This window comes from Nannospalax galili, unplaced genomic scaffold (genome assembly GCF_000622305.1).
Source record: "Nannospalax galili isolate Female #2095 unplaced genomic scaffold, S.galili_v1.0 scaffold389, whole genome shotgun sequence".
Taxonomy (NCBI): domain Eukaryota; kingdom Metazoa; phylum Chordata; class Mammalia; order Rodentia; family Spalacidae; genus Nannospalax; species Nannospalax galili.
The window spans coordinates 2,417,355-2,441,175 of record NW_008360310.1 but is presented as its reverse complement, the minus strand read 5'-3'; the positions used below and the strand labels follow the sequence as shown (position 1 = coordinate 2,441,175).

The 23,821-nt window shown below is 45.1% G+C and overlaps 1 protein-coding gene across 1 annotated transcript; it reads right to left on the bottom strand.

Moving 5' to 3' along the window:
• Positions 1–1,432: 1,432 nt before the first annotated feature.
• Positions 1,433–23,339, bottom strand: Cct7 (chaperonin containing TCP1 subunit 7). The gene is made up of 12 exons (XM_008824725.2): positions 23,192–23,339; positions 13,552–13,705; positions 12,646–12,752; positions 10,765–10,890; positions 9,397–9,449; positions 8,891–9,062; positions 5,054–5,218; positions 4,017–4,205; positions 3,295–3,392; positions 2,672–2,804; positions 2,064–2,270; positions 1,433–1,747 (listed from the first exon to the last, which is right to left on the bottom strand). The coding sequence occupies exons 1-12, from the start codon at positions 23,195–23,197 to the stop codon at positions 1,532–1,534; spliced, it is 1,626 nt and encodes a 541-aa protein (XP_008822947.1). The 5' UTR covers positions 23,198–23,339; the 3' UTR covers positions 1,433–1,531.
• Between the last annotated feature and the right edge of the window lie 482 nt (positions 23,340–23,821).

Below are 23,821 nucleotides of genomic sequence, written 5' to 3'. Positions count from 1 at the left end.
TTATCCTCAAACTCAACACATTGCTGAAGATAAATTATGATTGTCCCAGTGTGGAGATTAAAGGTGTATACCATGCTCAGTTTATGTGGTGATGGAACCCAGGGTTTTATATGTGTTAGGCAAGCACTGGTCTTACTATCGCCTTTTTGTGGCTAAGGTCACTGAGGCAGAAGAAGCCAGATGGCTCAATCAGGCAAATTAGGGACACAGGTGTGCAGAAGATGCTACAGAAAGGCCTGCCCTGCTTCCAGTGTCTGCAAAGACCAATAGCCTTGAACATACCTTCTAATACTGTTGGCAGGAGCCCCCTTCAGGGCAAACCTAGCTAAGTAGCAGAAGCAGCAGGTACTGTCCCACTCTTTGGTGGCTTAGCCCCACCCCAGAAAGCTCTGGCCAGCCAATCAGGCTTTGACTAAGTTGCTACTGTACCTTAACTCATTTCACTAAATGGACTTTTCCCACTAACCTAATTGCTAGATTCTAACCTTAAAAACAGGGGAAAAAAAGGCCAGGTATGTTTGCCCATGCCTTTAATCCCAGCACTTAGGAGGCAGAGGCAGTTGGATCTCTGAGTTCTAGAACAGCCTGGGCTACAGGGAGAACAAAAAAACAAATGAAAAACACCCTCCCCCCACCAGGTGTTTTAGTTTAAACTGTCCACAATTAAGCCAGCTGTTGCAGCCTTGTCCTTACAAAACAGCTGAAGCTCAGAAAAATCACCTAAAGAGCTCCAGGTCATAGGACAGCTGCCACACTGCAGATTAGGAGTTTACCTAGTCCCCACCCTGCTTTCAAGACCATCTGAATCTATAGATTCTCTATAATCACTTCCTAGTTTCAAACAGCAAAAGCTTCTCCAGCTTTACCATCACTACTAGCTGCTGGCTAACTCTTACTCAAGAGTGGAGCAAGACTACAGGTTGAAGGCCAGCTTGGGCAATTTGGTGATGCCTTATCTCAACACAAAAGGCTCTTAAAAAGGACTGAGGTTCAGTGGCAACTGCTTGGCCTAACATGCATGAGGCCCTGATGTCAATCCATAGTTAAAACAGACTCCCAAGATGGCTGAACAAAAAAAGGTTTCCACTACTTCTTTTTCTTCATGCAGAGTCCAGAAATAATGTGACCTGAAAACTCTTTGCAGAGCCCTCACTTTTAAGATTTTGAAAAAGGGGACAAGTCTGAGCTGAGAATAGAGGTAGAAGGAGCGGAGAGATTACTCGATCCACTTACTGCAACCAAAGTAGTGCCTGGTTAGGAGGCCTAATGAAGATACCATAAGAAAAGAAGGCCACGTGGCCTACTTCCAGGTCGTAACAGTGAGATTCCAGACAAGGGCTTCTCTACTGGCGCTCATCTCAGGTCATCAGAGAACTTTTTACTTTGGTGAGCACATGCATAGGTCTGAGAAGCAGTTTATAAACTGACCAAATGAGCTCTTTAAGTTTTATTTATGGCCTCCAGTGAGAACACAGACCAATTACAACCATTTCCTCACCATGCTGGGGAGGTGTGATGCATTGCAGATCTCTCAATGGAGCCGGCCGCGGCCACGGCCCGCTGCTGGGGGAGCATCCACAGTGGAGCGGGGGTTCTTAATGGTCTCATCAACAGACACAATAAGGCATGCAGCCTCAGAGGCTGCTGTCAGGGCATTGATCCGTACCATGGCTGGCTCCCACACAAAGGCCTGGAAGTTGTCAGCAATGTCCTCGTTGTTGATGTCCACCCCATACCACATGCCCCCCTGAAAGAGGCAAAAGAGATGGAGCCATTACATTGATCCCATTTCTTCCTACAAGAGACTTGAGTGTCGGATTCCAACTCTGCCTTTACGCATCACAACAGGAATCAGCAGTGTATCTTTTCCTATCCAACTTCTGCCAATAGTCCCTTCCAACCCAAGTCATATTGACCACAAGTGCTCAGACCCTCTCCTAGGAAGCTACTATTTCCTGGCCTGGCATTGTAGCTTTCCCTCTGCAGATGCCCCACTGTACTAGGCAGAATGAGCCTGGCCCTACCAACCCAATCCCTGGAGCCTGATAACAGCAGGGACTGACCTGTGCATGCCGAGCCCGGAGCTTGTTGAGGATATTTGTGGCATCAAAACCAGCGTTGTCACACAGCTGACGTGGGATAATCTCCAGGGCCTTGGCATATGCTCCAATCAACAGTTGCTGTTTCCCTGGAATGGTCCTTGAGTAATCCCGTAGGTACTTGGAGAGCTCCATCTCAATGGCCCCACCACCAGCCACAACAGAGTCATTCTGCAGAAACCAAACCAGTTCTCAAAGCAGCTGGACCACTCAGCAAGTCCTCCAGTCCAGAAACAGAATGGTGCCTCATTCCTTTCCCAAGTCCCATAAGCCCAGACACAGTACATCCCAGCTTCAATCCGAAGAACCATAAGGTCAGCTGTAGTTCAGGGACAGCAACTGCACTATGACAACTGACTTACTACTTTGCTATCAAGAACTAGTTCTAGCCTTTGAGACAGCATGATCTATATATGAGACTGAGGCTATTTCCCAGGCTTTGTGGGACAAATGAGGGTCCAGTTTGGGCAAAAGATAGCTCACCATGCCATCTATAGAAGGGAGGGATCTGCAAAGAAACTCAGAAGCTGATCAGCTTGGGGGTTAGTGACTGTGCAGGCTGTGCATCATACCTTGATGGCCCTCCTGACTATCATGATAGCATCGTGCAGGGACCGCTCTGTTTCCTCCATAAACTGCTCAGCACCTCCACGAAGGATGATGGTACACGTCTTGGCCTTAGGGCAGCCAGTGAAGAAATTATACCTATGCCCAGGATGCAATGGTACATACATGAACTGTTGCCATCTTGATGGCTGATCCTCCCTGCCAAACTCTCCCAATACCAAAACGCTCCCAATACTGAGCAGCTGCTCCTCAGGCTGCCAATCTCCAGCCTTAAATGCCTTCTTGGGCAGGTCTGGGGCTCTACCTCTGGAACACCAAAACCTGTAGAGTCACATCTAAGATTCTGAGCTTTTCATGCCCCCAAAGATAGGACCTTTTTTTTTTTTTTTTTTTTTTTTTTTGAGACAGGGTCTCCCTGTAGCCCAAGCTGTCCTGGAACTCACTAGTAGACCAGGCTGGCCTTGAACTCATAGAGATCCACCTGCCTCTACCTCCCAAGTGCTGGGATTCAAGGCAAGATAGGACCTTTTAAAATAAGCAGTGCAAGCTATATACCACAACATCCTGAAGATGGCAAAAAGGGCAGACCCAAGCAGTTCTTGTGAGCTAAGCTCATAGGCCTACTCACCTCTCACTGCCAATCTGGGTCTCTTCAAACACCTGGCAGCTGCCCAGCACTTCTGGAATCAGAGCATTCACACTGGTCTGGATTGAGCCTCCGCAGGCCTGAGGAGAAAGGAAAATGATACAGCCAGTTGGCCTCCTGCTACCCAGGCAACAATCCAGTTCCCATGCTGAACTCTACCATAGCATCTCAGAGCTCTCTGCACCAGATAACAATCCATCTCCATCCTGATCTCTGATGCCCCCTTCCACTCCCCTCAAAAGATGGAAAACAAAACAAAACAAAACAAAACAAAACAAAACAAAACAAAACAAAGGGCATAGGGGCCTACTTCAAAGGAGACAGTGATCTCATAGCTTCAGCCTACACTCCCACCCTCAGATTAGGGTGCTTTGGGTCCAGCGACTGAACTCAGGTGGGCCTGTAGGCTACCCGCCTCCACTGTGTTGTTACAAAGGGAGAGAAACATCTGGTTGGAAGCACTGAGTCTGCACAGCTGATGACAGCAGTACTACCAGGTTCCACCACAAACCAGGTCTACTTCTTAATTTGTCTTGATTATGGTGACTTAAAAGTAGACTGTATTACAAGGCACACAAACACTGGAATGGATGTAAAAACAAAGTTGAGAAACAGGGACAACCTGACAGCACACTCCATTACACGAGGACAGACGAACAGCTCAGGGCCATGAAGGCCTAAGTGGTCTGTGAAGGTTCACTTACCATCATCGTCCTCTTCAGATCCTCCTCAGGCACACGGCCAGCACAGAACATGTCCCTATCAGCAAAATACTGAGTAGCCACATCCCCAATGGGGAGTTTGGACAAGATGACTTTGGCTCCAGACTGGTAGATCTTCTCTAACTTGTCATAGAGAATGTTCCACTCAGCATCAACAATTGCCTGATAATCCTACAGACCCAGAAAAGGATGATGTTTTGAGATGGAGGTTGGTATACATAACGGGCTTCCCAAATAAAACACATGGATTTACTTGTGAGTTAGCAGGTATACATTGCTCAAATACACAAGGACCATTAAGTTAATACTTCCAAACATAAATACAGAGTAACCCCAGGGCAGGTAGCCTTGCTAGAGCCCAGGTATGGAGAACAGTTCAACCTGACAAGTCTCTTCTGAGTGCTACATGTATCACAAAGGCCACTCTGTGCTAGCAGATAATGCTACTCAGAGACAGCCTTGGTAATCACAATGGCAGGAGTACAGGAATTGGAGAGACTCAGTCTAGAAGGGAAGGGGATCTGTCTGACCAAGAAGAATCAAAATGCAGGCAAGCTGTACCTGGTGCAAGCCTACCAGGGCTAAGGTAGGAGGAGTTGCAAGTTCAAGGCCTGTCTGGACTATAAGCAAGTTAAAGAGGTCAGCGCAAGCAACTCAACAAGACCATGTCTCAAAAGGTGTTTAAAAGGGGGTGGGGGGTAGGGAGCTGGGGTTGTGTTCAGTGGTAGACCTCCCTTTTCAGTATGCAAAGTACTACCCACGAGGTCTTGGATTTGATCCCCAGTGCCATAAAGAAGAAAAAATACTACCAGGCAGGTTAGGGAGCCCTTGCTAACCCTGTCCCTAAAAGTGGAGCATAGTAATCCAAACTGCTCTAGGCTGAGGTCACTCAGGGAGAGTAGAATGAGAATTAGTGGGCTCAGTGTTTAAACAATGCTCACAGAGGCAGAAGTTACCCACAGGAGCTGAGGCTCTCACCCAGAAAGCTGCCTGTTCCCGGGCCAGTGTGAGGGGCCTACCTCCACTGTGTGGACTCTGATTTCAGCATTATCTTTCTCCGCTTTCAGTTCGAGTTCAACATTTAAGAGGGCGATCTTGGGGTTTTTATACTTCTTGGGCTGCATTTCAAACCCAGCATAAGAGAAAGTCTTCTTGAACGCAACACCAGCCACCAGCTGAGACTCCTGGTTAAAAACAGACAGATTAACAGTTTGGTATCTGCCAGAAATTCAATCAAGCCAGTGCTTGTCCAATTCCCATGAACCCACAAGAGTGAGTCACACTTTTCACTGCTGCAACAAACTCTTCCCATCATCACAAAATTTGGGATAAATCCATCTTCCCTGGCTGTCCTGGAACTCCCTATGTAGGGAGCTTGAGCTCACAGAAATCCACCTGCCCCTAGCTCCAGAGTGCTGGGATTAAAGGTGTATGCCACCACATCCAGCTATGCTTTTTTTTTGAAGTGACACAAAACATATTTTAGTTGCATCTTTAGGATGAGAAATCACAGTTTGGGGTATCTGGGCTGTCCCCTATAATTGGCCTCTGAAACAGCTGCCAGTGGACAACATGCTATGCACAACAGTGCCAGGAAAGAAGCCAGGCAGGTATGGGTTAAGACAGGTGCTGAGTGCCATGCTTCCTTCCCTACTCTCAAGTTGGAGGAGTCCAACTGCTTGTCTGCATTTGCACATGCACAGTATACATGCTGTATCCCAGATGCTTCCTCTTTCCAGAAGAGAAAGGCAAAAAGGTCCCTAGGACCAGAACCCCAGAAGTTGTCCTGGTGGCTCTTCAGTTATCAATCCTTCTGGCCACAAGCTTCTACTTGTTCTGCTACAGAACTTCCTGCAGTTATGAGTTACCTGTAGGGCACAACAGAAAGCATATTGCATGAAGGACTGACTTTTGCCTATCACAAGACTTAGACTCAAATCTCAGCACTTTTTCTTACTGAAAGACCATATCATTCTCCATTCCATGAGCAGTATGTGTCTCCTGTTCCTGCATCACTCACATCCATAGCCTCCTGAAAGAGGATGTTTACTTACAATGAATCATGATGTTGAAATTCAACAAATGGAAAAGGAAGGGGCATTTCTGAGAGGTGGGGGATAGTGTTATAGAATCAAGGAATGAAAACCTTTTCAAAGCTGCTAGAACTCAAAATAGGTGAACAGAAAGAGGAAAAAAGGGGGAGGTGACAGGAAGCAATGCAGAAGGATCTTAAGAGTCCTGCTAAAGACTTTTTCTTAGTCTCCAGGATTCACACAGAGATGAAGGAAACTTGCAACCATGCATCACAAAGAATGGATGTGAAGGAATGCCAAGACTAGCGTGATATTGGCCCTGGGAATGAGTGAAAGAGACAGATTAAGACAGATTAGTAAATTAGTAGGAGGCTGACAGATTGTGGAGAGCCATCAAGGTTTCCAATGATGCTAACTGTGACAAGGAATACAGCTGCTTTGGGGGATGAAATGAGTACAGTAACAACTAGGTATAGGAACATGAAGCTCCAGACAGGTGAGATCTAAGCATGCGTGTTAATAATTCTATTTTTGTCAGGTTTGGCCTTTAGTCCTAGCATTTGGGAGCTGAGACAGGTGGATTTTTGTGAGTCAGCTTGGTCTACATAATGAGTTCCAGGCCAGGTAGCTGGGAACTACAGGAAGACCCTGTCTCAAAAAAAAAAAAAAAAAAAAAGAATTTACCTCGTGTTCGCATGTTTGGTGTATGCATGTGTATGTGTTCAAGTATGAAGGTCACAGGTCAACATTTGACATTGTTTTCTATCACCCTCCGCCTTTTTTTCTGTGTATATGCTATGCATGCTTGTATACACCTGTTCATATGTGTGGGGGCACCCATGCACACTGTACATGTGGGGGCCAGAGGCTGACACTGGGTGACTTCCTTAATCATTCTCCATCTTGTACTGAGGCACAGTCTCTCAATGAACATGGAGTTTGGTAGTCTAGCTAGCCAGCTTGCCCCATGGAATTCCATGTTTGCCTCCACAGCACTGGGATTATGGGTGTGCCACCAAGCCTGCCCCAATTCTACATGGGTTTTGGGATCCGAACTCTCATCCTCATAATTTTGCAGCAAGTGCTTTATCATCTAATATCTCTAGTCCTCGCCACCTTATTTTTTTGAGACAAGATTTCTTCATCTGTGCCTGGAACCCAGCAATTTGGCTAGATCGGCCGGCCAGGGAGCTCTAGGGATCTGCCTACCTGCCCTGCTCCCCAACCCCCACTACCGAGGCATGCTGCCACATCCAGCTTTTACTTGGGTGTTGGGGATCCTAACTAAGATCCCCATGTTTGCACTTTACCCGCTGAGCTTCCTTAAGAACTTTTCATAAGGCAGGCATAGTGGTGCAAGCCTTTTCATAGCACTCAAAGGCTGGAAGATCATAGGTTTGAGGCAAACCTGAGCTAACAGACCTTATTTCAAAAGAAACAAAAACAAAACAACCCCCCAGAGTTTTATATACACCCCATGAATGTGGAGTCTCTAGAAATGTGTGACTTGTCTAGTTAATCCCCTCTGCCCAGATATGAAGGGCTTCCCTGTACAATGATTCCTGGTTGAACTTATTGAGGAAGAATCTAGTAAGCACAGCAGGCTAGAAACTGAAAGGCACTACCATATTAAAAGAATCACAGCTATGCTAATACAGGAGGCACCAACCATATGTTGCTATTCCAATGAAAAACTATTCAATTTAAAATTCAGCTTCTTGGGGTTGGAGAGAGATGACTCAGTAGTTAAAAGCAGTGGCTGTTCTTCCAGAGGACCAAGGTTCAATTCCTACCACTCACATGACAGCTAACAGTGTCCTTACTTAATTCTAGTTCCAGAGGAATCCGATGACCCCTACATTTGCACATACAGATACACTTACATACATGCAAGCAAAACATTTGTCCACAGAAAAATAAATAAATCAAAAACAAATTAAAAAAATAAAATAGAATTCGTCTTCTTTGTTGTATTAGCTGTTAACTCAGATGTCACATATGGAAAGTACTATCATATTAAGACAATACAGAAGGTTCTACTGGATAGCATGAAATTAAGAGCTACATATGCCCTTATGAACCAAATGCTACAGTATAGTGTTAAATGGACAAAAACACATTACAGAACACTATGCATTATAAACCACAATTTGTATTTTAAAAATCAGCATGCAGCTGGGAGTGGTGGCCCTTACCTGCAATCCCAGCACTCAGGAGGCAGAGGCAGGTGGATCCCTGTGAGATCAAGGCCAGCTTGGCCTATGTGAATTCTAGGCCAGCTGTGGCTACAGGAGACCCTGGCATAAAAAGCCCTTCCCCTTCCAAAAAAGAATACATATACAATATCCTGGAAGGCCACACCATATGAAGTAACAACAGGACTGCGTAAGTGGCAGAGGTGGTTTATAAGCGATTAACTCTAGGCTTCATTATACAGTGTGAACTATGTATCATCTATCCAAGAGAAATGAATAGAAGGAAAAGCTTGACAGTTAACACTTGAGTGAAAAGTAGACGGCAAAGGATCTCTAGTGTTTATTAACTGAGTCATAACTTATCTCAACTAATCATTCTATACTCTGACACCAATATAGAGAAATAAGATTCAGAATGTCAACAAATCCACTTTCCCATCCTGCTGATAACCAAACAGATCCAGAGATGGCAGAAGGTGCAGTGGCAATGTGGGCAGCACAGCCCTTATCTGCTTTCCACTCAGTCTGCATTCTCCCTCCATCTGAATTGTGAACTCCACCCCGACACGAAACTGTCTGAAGGATCAGTGTGAAGGCAGGATGTCTAGGGAGGCCACAGCAGGCTTACCTCTAGGGCTCCGCCCTGTACCTTCTTGATCCCAATCATTTTAAGCTGCAGCAATTCATCAAGCATCATCACAGCATCAACCACCATCTTGGCGAAGAAGGCCTTCTGCTGGGAGATCAGCTTGGAGCTCAGGGCCGTCATGGCACATTTCTCCAACAACTTCCTCTGTTCCCTGCAACACAGGGAAGACCTTAGGATTTTGAAAACCAAATCCATCTTACCTGAATCTACTGCAGGGTGGAGGTGGTCCCTTCCATATGATACTCTATACACATTAACTACTACACACTGTGTACATTTAACATGAACAGTATATCAATCCACCTTTTACATAAGAATCTACCTTAGTAGCTTTACATATTACCCCATTAATTATCCCTTAATCCTAAACTGATGACTAAGCTCTCTCCACCTTTCACCTTTATCAACACAGAAACTATAACATACTTGTGCATCCAATTTGGCTACAGAAGTCAAGGTTCTGACAAAATTCACCATAAACTTACACTTTATCTTGCTTCTTCACAGTCACAGCAATCTCTTTGATCTTGTTAACAGCCTGTCAAAAACATAAGCTGAGGGAGTCAGGCTGAAGGCAAACTGGCAAAGTGAATCAATCTCTCCTAGCCTGTTTACTCCTAGAACTTAGCAGATCTTCTCTAGAGTGAAACAACATTCCCTGGCCCTATAGCTGCCTAGGAAAATGTAATACTCTACCACCTGGAAAAGTCCCCAGATTAGAAAGGTAAAGTAGGCAGACAGTTCTGAAGAGCCATCAGGGTGCTTCTGAGATTTACTTCTTGGACTGCAGATAACACACAAAGACAGAAGAGTAGAAACAGACAAGTCACTAGTTTAGGCCAAACCTCTGACTAACTAAAAACAACTGGACAACTTCTGGTACTTTATATGGAAGTTATATATAAAATAAACAAGCCAGTATTTTAAACTACTGAATCCTCACCAAGTATTTCTCATATATGATCAGATTTTAATGTAATCACTGGAAAAATAGCAAAGAAGTAAGGCCTACAGGGATTTAGTAACACACCTCAGGACACGAAGGGAAGAGGTTGAGTAATAGATCTCAATATGTGTTATAAAGTACTTGATAAAAACAAAACAGTGGGCTGGAGAGATGGCTCAGACGTTAAGAGCACTGGCTGCTCTTCCAGAGGATATAGGTTCAGTTCCCACCATCCCCAAACAGTGGTCTGGAGAGATGGCTCAGATGTTAAGAGCACTGGCTGCTCTTCCAGAGGATACAGGTTCAGTTCCCAGCATCCACATGGAGGGCACCAACCACCTGTAACTCCATTTCCAGGAAATCCAATGCCTCCATGGGTATTGTACACAATGTGGTACACTTACTTACATGCAGGCAAGACAGTCATATACATACAATAAAAATAAACAACAAAAGTATGAAGGAGAATGTCATGAGCCAGTCATAGTAGCACATGCCTATAATCTCTGGATTCAGGAGGCAGTAAAATTAGGAGTTCACAAGAAAGCCTGGCTATATGTAGTCAGCTTGGGCTATATGAGGCCCTGTCTCAGTAAGAAACAAACACAACAAAAAAACAAAGTGAGCATCATAATGAAACCCATTATTTTATGTGCTAACTAAAAAAAACCTTAAGTAGCTCTTACTTACTAAGTGCCTATGCTTATAGGCTGATTTTAACCTAAGGCTTCATCTATCTCATCAAACAGCTACTGGAGGGTAACTGGGAGATGGCTAGAAATGCCCACAAGCCCCACTCCAATCCCCTCCCTACCCCCCTAAGACCCCAAGAAAAGCACTGTCCCCATGAACAGAAACACGAAGGTGCCTAGTTCACTAGGACAAGTGACCCGAGGTGGCCCCTTACCAGCTGGGTGGCTGTGCGGAAAGCTCGGATGATGATCTGGGGGTGCAATCCTTCCTCCACATATGGTTTCACCTGTTTCAAAAACTCAGCAGCCAGCAGGGTTACTGATGTGGTGCCATCACCAACCTGAATGAGGATGATGGCAAATACATGTTTCCTGGTGCTCAGGATCCCTGAAATTCCATTTTTAGGCAACATACCAATTTAAAGTGGACACTGTTTAAATAGCCAAGGTTTTCTTTGGGCAACAAATGGAAAGGTTATGGTTGTTAGCGATCACCCGAATCAAATGATCACAAGCTACAAAATTAACTCCCCCAGACAGCCCCATTCTCCAAAGAGGGCTGACTGACAAGTGAATCTCATGATACAAAAATCACACAATACTTGGCATGCTTATGACATAAATAGCCACAGTACAAGCAGCATGAAATAAACATTCTTTATTATTTATTTTTATGTGTATGAGTGTATTGCCTGCATGTATGTAAGAACACCTGTGTCATGCAGTGCCCTTGAAGAATAGAAGAGGTTGTCGCATCTCCTGGAACTGGAGTTAGGGACAGTTGTTAGCTGCCATAAATGGGTGCTAAAATTCGAACCTGGATCTTCTGCCAAGAACAGCCAGTGCTCTTAACTGCTGAGCCATCTCTCTAGCCTGAGATAAACATTCTTTAAGGACTACAACTTACTATAGTAGTTAATGAAAACCCAAGTTCCAGCCAATCAGAATCACGGAAGCAGCTTTCAAAACTCTGTATTTAAAAACCTTTTGGAATGGCAGACTAGTCTGCTAACCTTAGAGGTTTTTCTGTGTTCTAAAAATGAAAAATTAGAACATTTATGAAAACTGGACAACTTCTCACTGGGAAGGAATTTATTTTTTCACTTACTTATATCCCTATGTAAATAAGAAATTCTCAAGGGGAAAAGCCACCAGGTTTCTGGACAGAAAATTAATTATCTCCTAGGTGAAAACAGTAACAAAATCCATCAAGACAGATCAACACCCATATTCTGCAGCACTCCAAAATGCAAACCTTGCTCTCAACATTAGTAAGCCTTCAGATCAAAGCTCATTCTTAAAAAGACAGACTGGTGAAAACCACTGACTCAGACACTTAAAAGTGTTTAGGAGGGGCTGGAGTGATGGCTCAGCAGTTAAGAACACTGGCTGTTCTTACAGAAGACCCAGGTTTGAATCCCAGCACCCCCAGGGCAGCTAACAAGTGTCCGTAACTCCAGTTCCAGGGGATCTGATGGCCTCTTTTGTCTTCCACAGGCATTGTATGACATGGGTGCACTTACATACATGCAGGCATTACACTTATACACATAAAATAAATAAAAGATTTTTAAAAAGTGGTTAGGGCCGGGCATGGTGGCACACACCTTTAATCCCAGCACTCAGGAGGCAGAGGCAGGTGGATCTCTGTGAGTTCAAGGTCAGCCTGGTCTACATAGTGAGTTCCAGGACAGCTGGGGCTACAGGGAGACCCTGTCTCAAAAAGACCAAAAAAAAAAAAAAAGTGGTCAGAAGGGCAAACTGTGTATTTTAACATGATACACACAGAAAACTGAAACCTTAATGTTTCCAGTCACATTTTATAAGGTGATAAGTAACGATTTACATGACCACAGCACGCCCAGGCCAAAGAGCTCAGACTCAGTCTTCAGAACTCAGACCTGAAGAATGTAGCCACCCACAGTATGTTAATGAACATGAAAAGGTACATGCAGAATTATATAAAGCTTTAATGGTTAATAAGTAAAATAAGTATGAAACACTTGACAATTATAATTTTAGACATAAAACATTTTCAGAGAGAGCAAGGCAACAAGAAGTCACATGCTCCCCTTGCTTTCTCTGAACTTTCCTACCTCAGCATCTTGGGATTTGGCAATGTCCACTAACGTCTTTGCTGCAGGATGGACGACATCAAGAAGTTTGAGGATTGTGGCCCCATCATTAGAAATTGTTGCTTTGCCTTAAGGGAGACAAATATTTACATCTTGAAGCTCTGTCTTAAATTCTGTCTTCTACAGGACTTGGAGTCTTTGTACATTTATTCTTGGGGTCAAACTTTTAAATACCATAGGATCTTGATTTTCTCTGAGTAAAAATTAGTATAGTTCAACTAGACACAGAAAAAAATGTTTTAAATAAGTCAAGCATGGTGGTACACACAAGGAATACTGGCACTGGAAGGCTAAGGCAGAAGCATCTTGCATTTGAAGTTGGCCTTGGTTACACAGTGAGACTTTGTTCCAATAACAGAAGAGTAACCACTTAAGATACTTTAAACACTTCGGAGTGGCACATGCCTTTAATTCCAGCACTCGGGAGGCAGAGGCGGGTGGATCTCTCAGAGTTTGAGGCCAGCCTGGTCTACATAGCGAGTTCCAGGTCAGCTGGGGCTACAGGGAGACCTTGTCACAAAAAGGCCAAAAACCAAAACAAAACAAAAAAATATACTTTAAACATAACACCCTAGTATCTCACATGTCAATATAATACAGCACCAAAGGGCAATTTTCTCATGTAAGCAACGTAATACAATGCAGGAAACCCCAGAGACTACCAATTAGCTCTATATTGTGTTTCTAGGCCATATTTTTCTAGATGGCAATGGACTCCTGAGCCCAGATTCTCCTACCTAACAGTACAGAGTTCAGCATTCAAGAGAGCACTGAGAGATCCTACCAGCAGTGGGATTCCTGATTGCAGCCCTTAGTCCCAGACACCTCCTCTCATATTCACAGCCCCAGGGAACCACGAAGACTTACCTCGACCATCCACAATAAGCTTGTCCATACCACGGGGACCCAGGGTGGTTCTCACAGCCTCAGCAATCACCTGGCAGGCACTGATGTTACTCACAAGCTGAGGGATGCCTTGGGAGCTATCAGTACCCTCTTTCAATAGGATAACTGGTGTGGGCTGGAGAAAAGAAAGCAATTAACTGTCTTTAACAATCATCTGCTACATGAGACTCACAAGAGATTAGACAGGGAAGATGCTCCAAGTTGCTCCATAGTAAAGGTAGCTAGATTCCTTTTTTTTGGTCTTTTTGAGATAGGGTCTCCCTGTAGCCCCAGCTGACCTGGAACTCGCTATGTAGACCAGGCTGGCCTTGAACTCACAGAGATCTGCCCGTCTCTGCCTCCCAAGTGCTGGGATTAAAGGCATGCGCCACCACGCCCAGCTTGGATTCCTTTTTAAAGCACATTCTCTACTAGATATGGTGATGTACACCTGCACTCTGAAGTGTACATCAGTTAAAGCAGGCCCTGCTCTGGGCTCACCCACCAGCAAAACACCCACCAGTTCATGTTAGAGAAGCAGAGGGGGAACTGGTACAGTAAAACGGTGCTGACGCAAGCACCTTCATCACTAATCTTCGGCTACCATCTCCCGTCAGCTCCATAAAGTTCCTGTACAACTAATTTCCTATCGGATACCCCAGAGAAATCTGTCTCTTTCTCATTAGCATTGCCCAGAAGGGTCCCTATCCCTGCAAGGGCTCTTTGTAGAACTGCTTTAGAAAATCTGGGAAGACTGTCTGTTTTAAGGGGCCTGCCTGGATAAAACTGCAGACAGTAGTTGGCAAGCCAGAGCTCCCTCTCCTTATCAAGGAACAAGTTGTGAGTCAGGTCATCGTAGTCCTGGACTAACTCTGCATGTGACAGAATGAAGAATGGGGAAATACTATTTGAGTACATTTGTTGGCAGCTATGTGTTAGGCGCAATGGTTTCAATTTATTTCTTACTTTGCAGTGCAACAAAACTCTTGATAGCCACTGTCCTTGCTTACCCCTAGAGGTACTTAAATACTGAGCAGGGAAGGTACATGAAAAGCCCAGGACTATCCCTGTCTAATAAGGAATAAAGAAGTCAAATTCCTGGGTCTAAGTCCAGAGTAACTGGAAAAGTCCTTAAAGAGTTCAACTCTGTTGGTCCATACAGCTGCTGGGGGGGGTGAATGAGAGGATGATTGGAATAAAGCTGAAGCGGTGGCCAGGAAGTTAGTAACATACAACTTGAGATCAGCCACGGCAAGCTTAGGCTGTATTCCTACACAGAAGAGAAGCCCTGGAAAACCTGCCAGCAGAGAAACCACATATCTTAAAACAACAGAGACCATTGGAGAAGACAAATGAGAGGCAAAATATTTAATGTAGATGTAAAAAGAGCAGCTGGAGAGAGGCATAGTACACCCTAAGAGAATAAAAGGGGGTAGTTTATTATTTTATTTTTTATGTGTACGAGTGTATTGCCTCCATGTAGGTAGGTGAACATGTTGTGCAGTACCCACAGAGGCCAGAAGAAGGCACTGGATCCCCTGGAACTGGAATTATGGACAGTTGTTAGCTGCCATGTAGGTGCTGGGAATCAAACCTGGGTCCTCTGCAAGAGCAGCCAGTGCTCTTAACTGCTGAGCCATCTTTCCAGCCCCGAAAAGGAGTAGTTTAGTGCAATACCAACTAAAAATTTTTAAAGAATATTTGTTGAAGGACAAGGTGGTACACACTTGTAACCCCAAGTACCAAGAAGACTGCAGAAGAATCACCGCCAATTCTAGACCAGCCTGGGCTACAGACCAAGTCCCTGTTTAAAAAAACCAAAACAAAAAAACCCATAAAGCAAAGAAACAATATTAAAAGCTGAAGATGGGAAGGCCTAGAAAGCTAGCTCAGTGGTTAGGCTCTTGATGAGTGCTGATACCAGCACCTGTAACTCTAGCCCCAGGAGATCTCACATCCTCTTCTGGCCTCTGTGGCACCTGTACTCACATGCACATATCCACACAGACACACATAATTAAAAATACATCTTTAAAAAGTGGAAAGAGGGCCGGGCGTGGTGGTGCAGAGGCAGGTGGCTTTCTGTGAGTTCAAGGCCAGCTTGGTCTACACAGCAAGCTCCAGGCCAGCTGAGGCTACTGGGAGAGCCTGTCTCAAAAAACAAAACAAAACAAAGAAAATAAAAACCAAAAGCAAACAAAAAGGTAGAAAGAGAAAAACACCAACTCCCCTACAAAAGCAAACACATCAATCTCTCAGCTGCAGCCCTAAAAGCCAGGAAAGCATGGAGTGATAAATAGCCAAAGAAGTTAACTTCTACCAACCAATACTGTTATGTGCAACAAAGCTATCTTCTAAAACTGATAAGGACATTCTGAGACAAGCACAAAGGTAGCTCATGACCACTAGCACTACAGAAGGTACATGAAGATATACTACACACAGAGAAGGAAGCTATAACTTCTTCCTTGAGCCTTTCTATTAATGTGCCATTTTCTGCTTTGTATTTTGGCCACTTTATCTTTGGTTTCTCTCAAGTATAAACTCCCATTTTAGTGTTTTGTCAGAAGTGTTGGTGCATATTTCCATGTATGTGGCTGTGTGAATGTGGTGAGACTGTTCACTGGAAAATGGTCCCAGGAGGCCACAGAGCAGATCCATTTACACTGAGCAGTGTGGGAAGGTGTTGAAATGTGACATTAAGAACTACGGCTTTGTGCACGGAAAAAAAACTGCGAGGATGCTAAATGCAATTTGCAACCTTGTAAGCTTCAATATGGAAGCAAGAATTAAGAGCAAAACCTCAGCAGGGCCTTGAGTGGGTAGCATCAGTCCCACCTGCACGAAGGAGCTTCAGGCTGAAGCCTGGGTCCAGTCATAGAATGCAACACTACAAAAGATTATGCCTTTATACACAGAGCAGGCAGAGGATGCAATGGACACCACAGGGGCCTGGATAACAACTTTGCAGCAAATGATTGTATACGCAGTTGTTCACCAACTGGCTTAGGACTGTGCCCAGTATGGAAACCAGAGTAAAGGGAGAGAGGCACTACTGGTCCTAAGAAAAGTCAGTAGGCATTCAGGGAGCGTGCCAGATGAGCAAGAGATGTAAAGAGAAATACGAAGTGGCATGTACACATTACATCATGAACTATGGGACTTCAACATATACTCAGAGTGCTTGATACCCAATACAATCACTGCCCCGTTATACAAAGCAGTGGCAGGTACAGCTGATTCTGCTTAAAATTACTTCTCATCTCTACCTCTTTTTCCTTTTAATTTTATGTGTATCAGTATTTTTGTCTGTATTTCTGGATGTATACCATATGCATGCTTAGTACCCACAGAAGTGGGTATCAGATCTCCAGGACTAGAATTACAGGCAGTTTAGCTTCATGTGAGTGCGGGGAAATGAACCTGGGTCCTCTACAAGAAAAGCAAGTGACAGCCAAGTATGATGACACATACCTTTAATCCCAGAACTTGGGAGGCAATCTCTGTCAGTTTGAATCCAACCTGGTCTGCATAGCGAGTTTCAGCCCTGCTAGGGCTACAGGGAGACCCTGTCTCAAACACACACACACACAAAACAAACAAACAAACAAAACAAAAACAGCAAATGCTCTTACTGCTGAGCCATCTCTCTAGTCCCACCTGTGCCTCTCTTGATCCCCATGGTAGGTATCTGTTGCACACTATAGACTCAGACCCCACTGATGAAGAGAACTATGGATAGGAGCCTGAAAGTGAGTTGTCCCAAGTTTCAGCAGTCATGCAGAATTCCCTCTTGGGCAGCCCTGTATGAGCAAGAGTAACATGGGGATCAGGCATTATAAGCCTTTTAGGCTTGAGATGGAATGTGTGGAGGCAGAAATCCCAAGTTGCAGCTGTGCATGAGAATACACTTCTCATGTACCCCATCTCCAATACCTTCTCCACCCTCAATTTAGCCCTTCTGGAACCATGGACCTTAATGTACCTTGCTAAGTACAGACTTGCTCTCCTTTCCTCTCTCCTACTCATTTTCCTGTTCTTTCTGCTGTTTAATAGTTCCTTGGCTGACATTCATGTTCTTCCTAAAGGCCTCATTATATGTAGAAACTGTAGGGGGCTGTGCTGTCCCCTCCTTGCCTCTTGACTTCAAGGGGTTTTAGACTGGAAATGACCTTAAGAGTCTCTGCTCCCAGTTTCTCTTTTGGCCCAAATGCTACACTAGACCTACAGAGATAAGCCCTTTTTTTTCAGTGAAATAAAGGGCCTTTCACCTTAAAATAATAATGGATAATCTCTTTGAAGAAACAAAGGGTACTATATAATTATTAGGTTATTCTATAAATATTTGGGGGTGGGAGACAGAGTCCCCCTGTATCCCCAACTGGCCTGGAACTTACTATATAGACCAGGCTAGCCTTATCTCAGAGATCCTCCTGCCTCTGCCTCCTGTATGCCTGGACTTTAGACATGTGCAGCTCTCTATGAACATTTTTCAAACTGAACTGCTTATTTGTCAAAATCCTGTCTGTGAGCAGTAAGAGGCAGGCAGGTACTGCTGGCAACACAGGCACTTCTGTGCAGGTTCTACAGCAGGACACATGGCAGGCAGCATGAGCATCCCCTGCCAACTGGCCAGAACCACATCTTGCTGATTTCCACACCCAATCAAGAGGATCTGAACTTCAATGAAATAAAAATGAAGCCAGGCATAGTGTACAACTTTAATCTCAGCAGGGGCAGAAGGATCTCACAGAGATCTCTGTGAGGTTGAGGACAGACTGGTCTACATAATGAGTTCTAGGCCAGCTGGGGCTACAGGGAGATCCGGTGTAAAAAAACAAAAGCAAAACAAGAAAAACAAAAGACTCGAGAGATAGCTCTGTAGTTAAGAGCACTTGCTGCCCTTGCAAAGGGCCTGGGTTCGGTTCCCAATACCCACATGATGGCTAACAACCATCTGTAACTCTAGTTCCAGGGGGATCTGACGCCCTTTTCTTGCCTCTGTGGGCACTGCACGCATGTGGTATGTTTACACAGGTGCAAGCTAAAAACTCACATAAAATAAACAGAAATTAAAAAAAGAAAGCTTTAATTGAGAGAAGACTGACCCTGAATGTGAGCAGAACCATTCCATGGGCTGGAGTTCTGGGCTGACTAGAAAGGAGGGTGCACTGAGGACAGTATTCATCTCTCTTGCTGCTTTCTAACTGGAAATGCAACATTGGCAAGCCAGTCCAGTCAGAGCCATTTCTTCTCTGCCATGGACTGCACCCTCAAAATGTGAGCTAAAACAAATTCTTAAAAACAAACAACAACAAAAAACCCCACAAAATTCACCAGGCGTGATGGCACATGCCTTTAATCCCAGTACTTGGGAGGCAGAGGCAGGCAGATCTCTGTTAGGTCTCCATAGTGAATCCAAGCCAGTTGTGGCTACAGGGAAACCCTCTCTCAAAAAGAAAAAAACAAATGAAATGAAAAAAATCACATGCTATATCTTAACTCACTTTGAGACTTATTGTCCTTCAATGTAATGAAAAATTGGATCAAGGTGCTCTACTCAAAACTGCATGTATAGACACACAAGTCTACAAGGTATCTACAAACTGAGGAAGATTTATTTTTTCACAGAAAAAGACAGTTGAAGGGAAACAGACTGTCAAATAAAAGAAAAAAAATTTGTTTTTGGTGTTTGAGACTGGGTCTCCCTGTAGTGGGGGCTGGCCTTGAACTCAGAGATCCACCTGCCTCAGCCTCCCAAGTGCTGGGATTAAAGGCGTGCCCGGAAAGAAGAGTGGAGTATAAAAATAGACTTGAACTGAAGAGATATGGCTACAGGGTCTTGGAGAGCAGTAGCAGAGGAAAGAAATGGTGAGAGGCAGACAGACAGAAGGGGGCAGCATATACCCCCTAGGTTCAATCAATACCAGTGGACAATCTCAAACTATCTCAAATTCTTTATTTTACTACTTGTTATTGCCAAGCCTACCATAGCACAATGAATACATAAGGAAACTATAGTATGAGGGGGTGGGGAAGAGGAATTTTGTCAGGTAATTCTCCTAGATCTGGAGATCTTTTCCTGGAGAATCCCATGTCTGGTGCCAACAAATGGTTTCTCTTTACTCTCAGCATTCTTTGGAAGCCACAGTGGGCCTGGTCTCTAGTAACATCTATATGGGAAAGATCCATTTCCCCAAAGGCCCCACCTTCTCATGGTCCTGCTAAATCATTCCTTAGGACAGTCTAAAGCTTCCTCTTAGAAATCAAGTCAGACATAATGATGATGTAATTCTAGTACTTATATGATGAAGGCAGGAGGACTGCTGATTTCAAGGCCATCCATGGGAAGAGAAGGATGGCAATGGTGCAGTGAACTGAGCCAGGCTAAGCAAAGTTAAGCCCTCTTCTGCCACTTCCCAGCAACAAGCACTGCAATGTGGAGCCTAGGCCTGTCCTTACTTTTCACCTCACTCTTTAAAAAAAAAAAAAAAAATTATTTTTATTTTATGTGCATGAGTGTAATCGCCTGCAAGTATGTTGAGTGTACCAGTGTCATGCAATGCTGCAGAGGTCAGAAGAGGGCATCAGATTCCCCTGGAACTGGAGTTAAGGATGATTTGTAGACACCATGTGGGTGCTGGGAATCGAACCCGGGTCCTCTGCAAGAGGAGTCAGTGCTCTTAACTGCTGAGCCATCTCTCCAGTCTCCCACCTCACTCTTTTATCCCTCCAGTAATTACACCATGAGAATCATAAAAGGCTTTGGGGTTTCATCTTAATGATCTTTCTTTAAAATGGTTATAAAGGGGCTGGAGAGATGGCTCAGCAGTTAAAAACAGCACTGGCTGTTTTTGCAGAAGAACTGGGTTCAAATTCCAGAACCCACATGGCGGCTAACAACGGTCTGTAAGTACATTTCCAGGGAATCCAATGCCCTCTTCTGTCCTTTGTGGGTATTGCATAACATGGGTACACTTACTTACATGCAGTCAAAACACTCATATAAATAAATAAAATACTTGAAACAGTTTAAGGGACTGGAGAGATGGCTTAGTGGTTAAAAGCATCTGCTCCTCTTCCAGAGAACCCAGGTTCAGTTCTCAGTACCCACATGATGGCTCACAACTGCCTCTAAATCCAGTTCCAGGGGCGCAACCTCTTCTGGTCTCTGAGGACACCAGGCATGCATGTGGTGCACATACATACATACAGGCAAACATTCATACACATAAAAAGTCACTGGCTACACAAGTGTGGTCCCTGGAACCTACATAAATAGCTCAATATGCTGGTGTTTACCTGTAATCCCACTATTCCTATAGTGAGATCAATCATCCAGGAGCTTGGAGGCCAGCTAACCTGGAGTATACAGCAGAGCAGCAGAAACAAGAGCCCCTGCCTCAACAAGATGCAAGGTGAGAAACAATTCTGCAAAGTTTTCCTATAAGTATGACCTCCACACTTGTACATGTGTGGGGCCTACACTCCCACACAAAATAAACAAGTTTGAGTGAAGCATGGTGGTCCATACTATAACCACAGTTACCCAGAGGCTGAGGCAGATCATGAGTTCCATACCATTCTAGGTGTTCTTATTTTATTTCTGTTGCCATGACAAAATACCCATGGCTAAAGCAACTTAGGGGGAAAAGGGTTTATTTTCACTCACAATTCCAGGTTACAGCCCATTATTTCAGAAGTTACCAAGGCTACAGGAACTTGAAGCAGCTGGTCACATCACATCCACAGTTAAGAGCAGAGAGAAATAAAACCCATGCATGCTGTTTGCTTGATAGGGCTTAGCTAGCTTTCCCATCTTAGCACCCCAAGTCAGAAATGGGTCCCGCATTAGTTAAAGCAATGGAAACAATTCTGGGGCTGGAGAGAAGCTCAGCAGTTAAGAGCACTGGCTGCTCTGTAGAGAACCCAGGTTAGGTTTCCAGAACTCACACTGGTGGCTATAACTCCAGTTCCAAGAGATCTGAAACCCTCTTTTGACCTCTGAAGGCACTGCACAACACGAGTGCACTTACATACATACAGGCAAAACACACATAAATATAAAATAATTTAAAAAGATAATTCTCCTCAGGTATGTCCACAGACCAATCTGATCTAGAAAAATACTCATTGAGACTCTCTTCCCAGGTCATTCTGGACTGCGATCAACTTGGCAAAACCAGCCATCACACTAGGCTACACAGTGAATTCCAGTCAAGCCTTGGCCTATAGAGGAAGATCTCGTCTTAAAAAAAAAAAAAAGACAAAAAAGCGAACAGACACTGTGGATGTTTGCCTATCGTGTATGTATATATTAGGTTCAATCCTCAGAACCTGAGAAAACAAAAACAAAGCCATCATCATTAACATTAAGCTTGATGTTCTGTAAAACAGCAGAGTATTAAATTATATACTTGAATACCACAAAGGTAAGGGGACTTTTTATTTTAGATGGGCCAAAGTCACAGGATTGAGATTTCAAGGGACCTTTTTAGCTTCCATCACAAAGGGCTTCTAGACTATCAGGGACCAATCTGGTGACAGCATGGTGGACTCCTGGTGATACAAGTGTCATTCCAAAAGAGATATCCAGCAAGGAAACAAGACAATGTAACAGAGCAAGAATTATGAATTCTGGTAAAACCCAAGTCTGGTGGTCTGTGACCCAGTCTTGGTTCTGCTCCTCAGCTCTGGTCCTTTGAGTCAATTTTAAGGATAAGTAATGTTGAAAATGGACTCTGAAAAGAGCAGTGTAGGGGCACTGTCTGAAGGGATTAGAGCACAGAAGTTGGATTCACAAAGCATTTGGTAGCAGAGAGAACGCCACCTTACAAGGGCCAGTCAGTCGGGCATCTATGAAGACAGAAGTTTCAGAGAGCAGGAAAAGAGAACAGAGGACTGAGGCCGAAAAGTCAAAAATCTGTTGCCAAGTGCACAGGACATTGCCTTGGAAGTTGGCTCTGCTCAACAGTAACCAGGGTTTGCGGTAGACCGAAGGCATCCGACGCTCTGCAAGGGAGACGGGGGTGAGGGAGACACAGAACTATAGGCAAGCCCTTAAGGAGACTCTCCTAAGGCATCCAGATTATTCCATCTCCGTTGGAGTGAGTAGCCCCATCTGCTGCCCTTTTCCAGCAAGCTGAGCCTGAGACATTCAGGAGACGGTAAAAATGCACCGCTGAAGGACAGTGGGTGTTCTGTTCCGACACTGTTTGCACGCCTGCTGCAGTGGGCCGACTAGATGAGAACGACCACGAAGAGACGCAGGGCTCCAGCCCAGCCCACGCTGCCTCTTCGTGCTCCAGCTCCTTTACTTCCGCACCTCCCAGAGCTGCAATGCCCCACCGTACACACCTTCAAATCACTCCGTTCCGAAAACCTAAGCCTCGATAACAGCGGGAGAGAAAGGGTTCGCGGCCACGAAGCACCCTGGACCCGTAGTCTCCGATCCCAGAGGAGTCGAGAGCCTCACAGGGTTCTCACCAACCACCCCTGCTCCCAGCAGCCCACAAACATGGGGAGGACAGCGGTGAGAAACCGCTGAGATCCCGCACGGCGACCCGGGCCCCGCGGCCGCGCATTGCGGCGGATGACGGCGGATACGCGGGACGCTGCTTACCATCATCTTGAAAGCAGCCTCAGCAGCCCTCTACCCGTCTGCTCTCCACCTCCCGGCCGCCCACTAAGCCCACAATGCCCCGCGCCAGAGCCCCAGAAGCTTCCCCGAGACGTTGGTATGAGAGGAAGGGGATGGGCCACTTCCGCCACTCTATGGTTAGCGTCCACCGAGTCTGCTGGCTAGAGCGGCCAGAGGCCGCCGCAGACTGAAAGGAGCGGTAGCCGGGTAGTCACGTGCTTTTTCTCTGAGGGTGTAGGGTCCTAGTTCAGCCCGTGTCCAGGACACTAAGGCGTGCAATAAAATGTAAACACTGAACGCCGGCCTTGGGGCTGGCTTGAGCTATGTCAGCACCCCACGTGAGTGATCTCACGAAACCCTAACAACTCTGTGGTTTGGTACCCTGTGCGCCTCGCAGACGAGCCCGGGAGATTAAGAGTCTCTCGGGTCACAGACTTATAGCCCGTGGGAGAGAAGAGGGCGCGGGAAACTGAGCGCGACTAACTCTACAGCCAGCCCTCAAAGGCGGAGGCTGGAAAGGGTGGGGACCTGGAGCGCAGAGCTCTTCTTCAGGCTGGGTGGAGGAGACCCCAGAACCGCCTGGCACTGCAGTTAGAGATCGCCACCAACCGC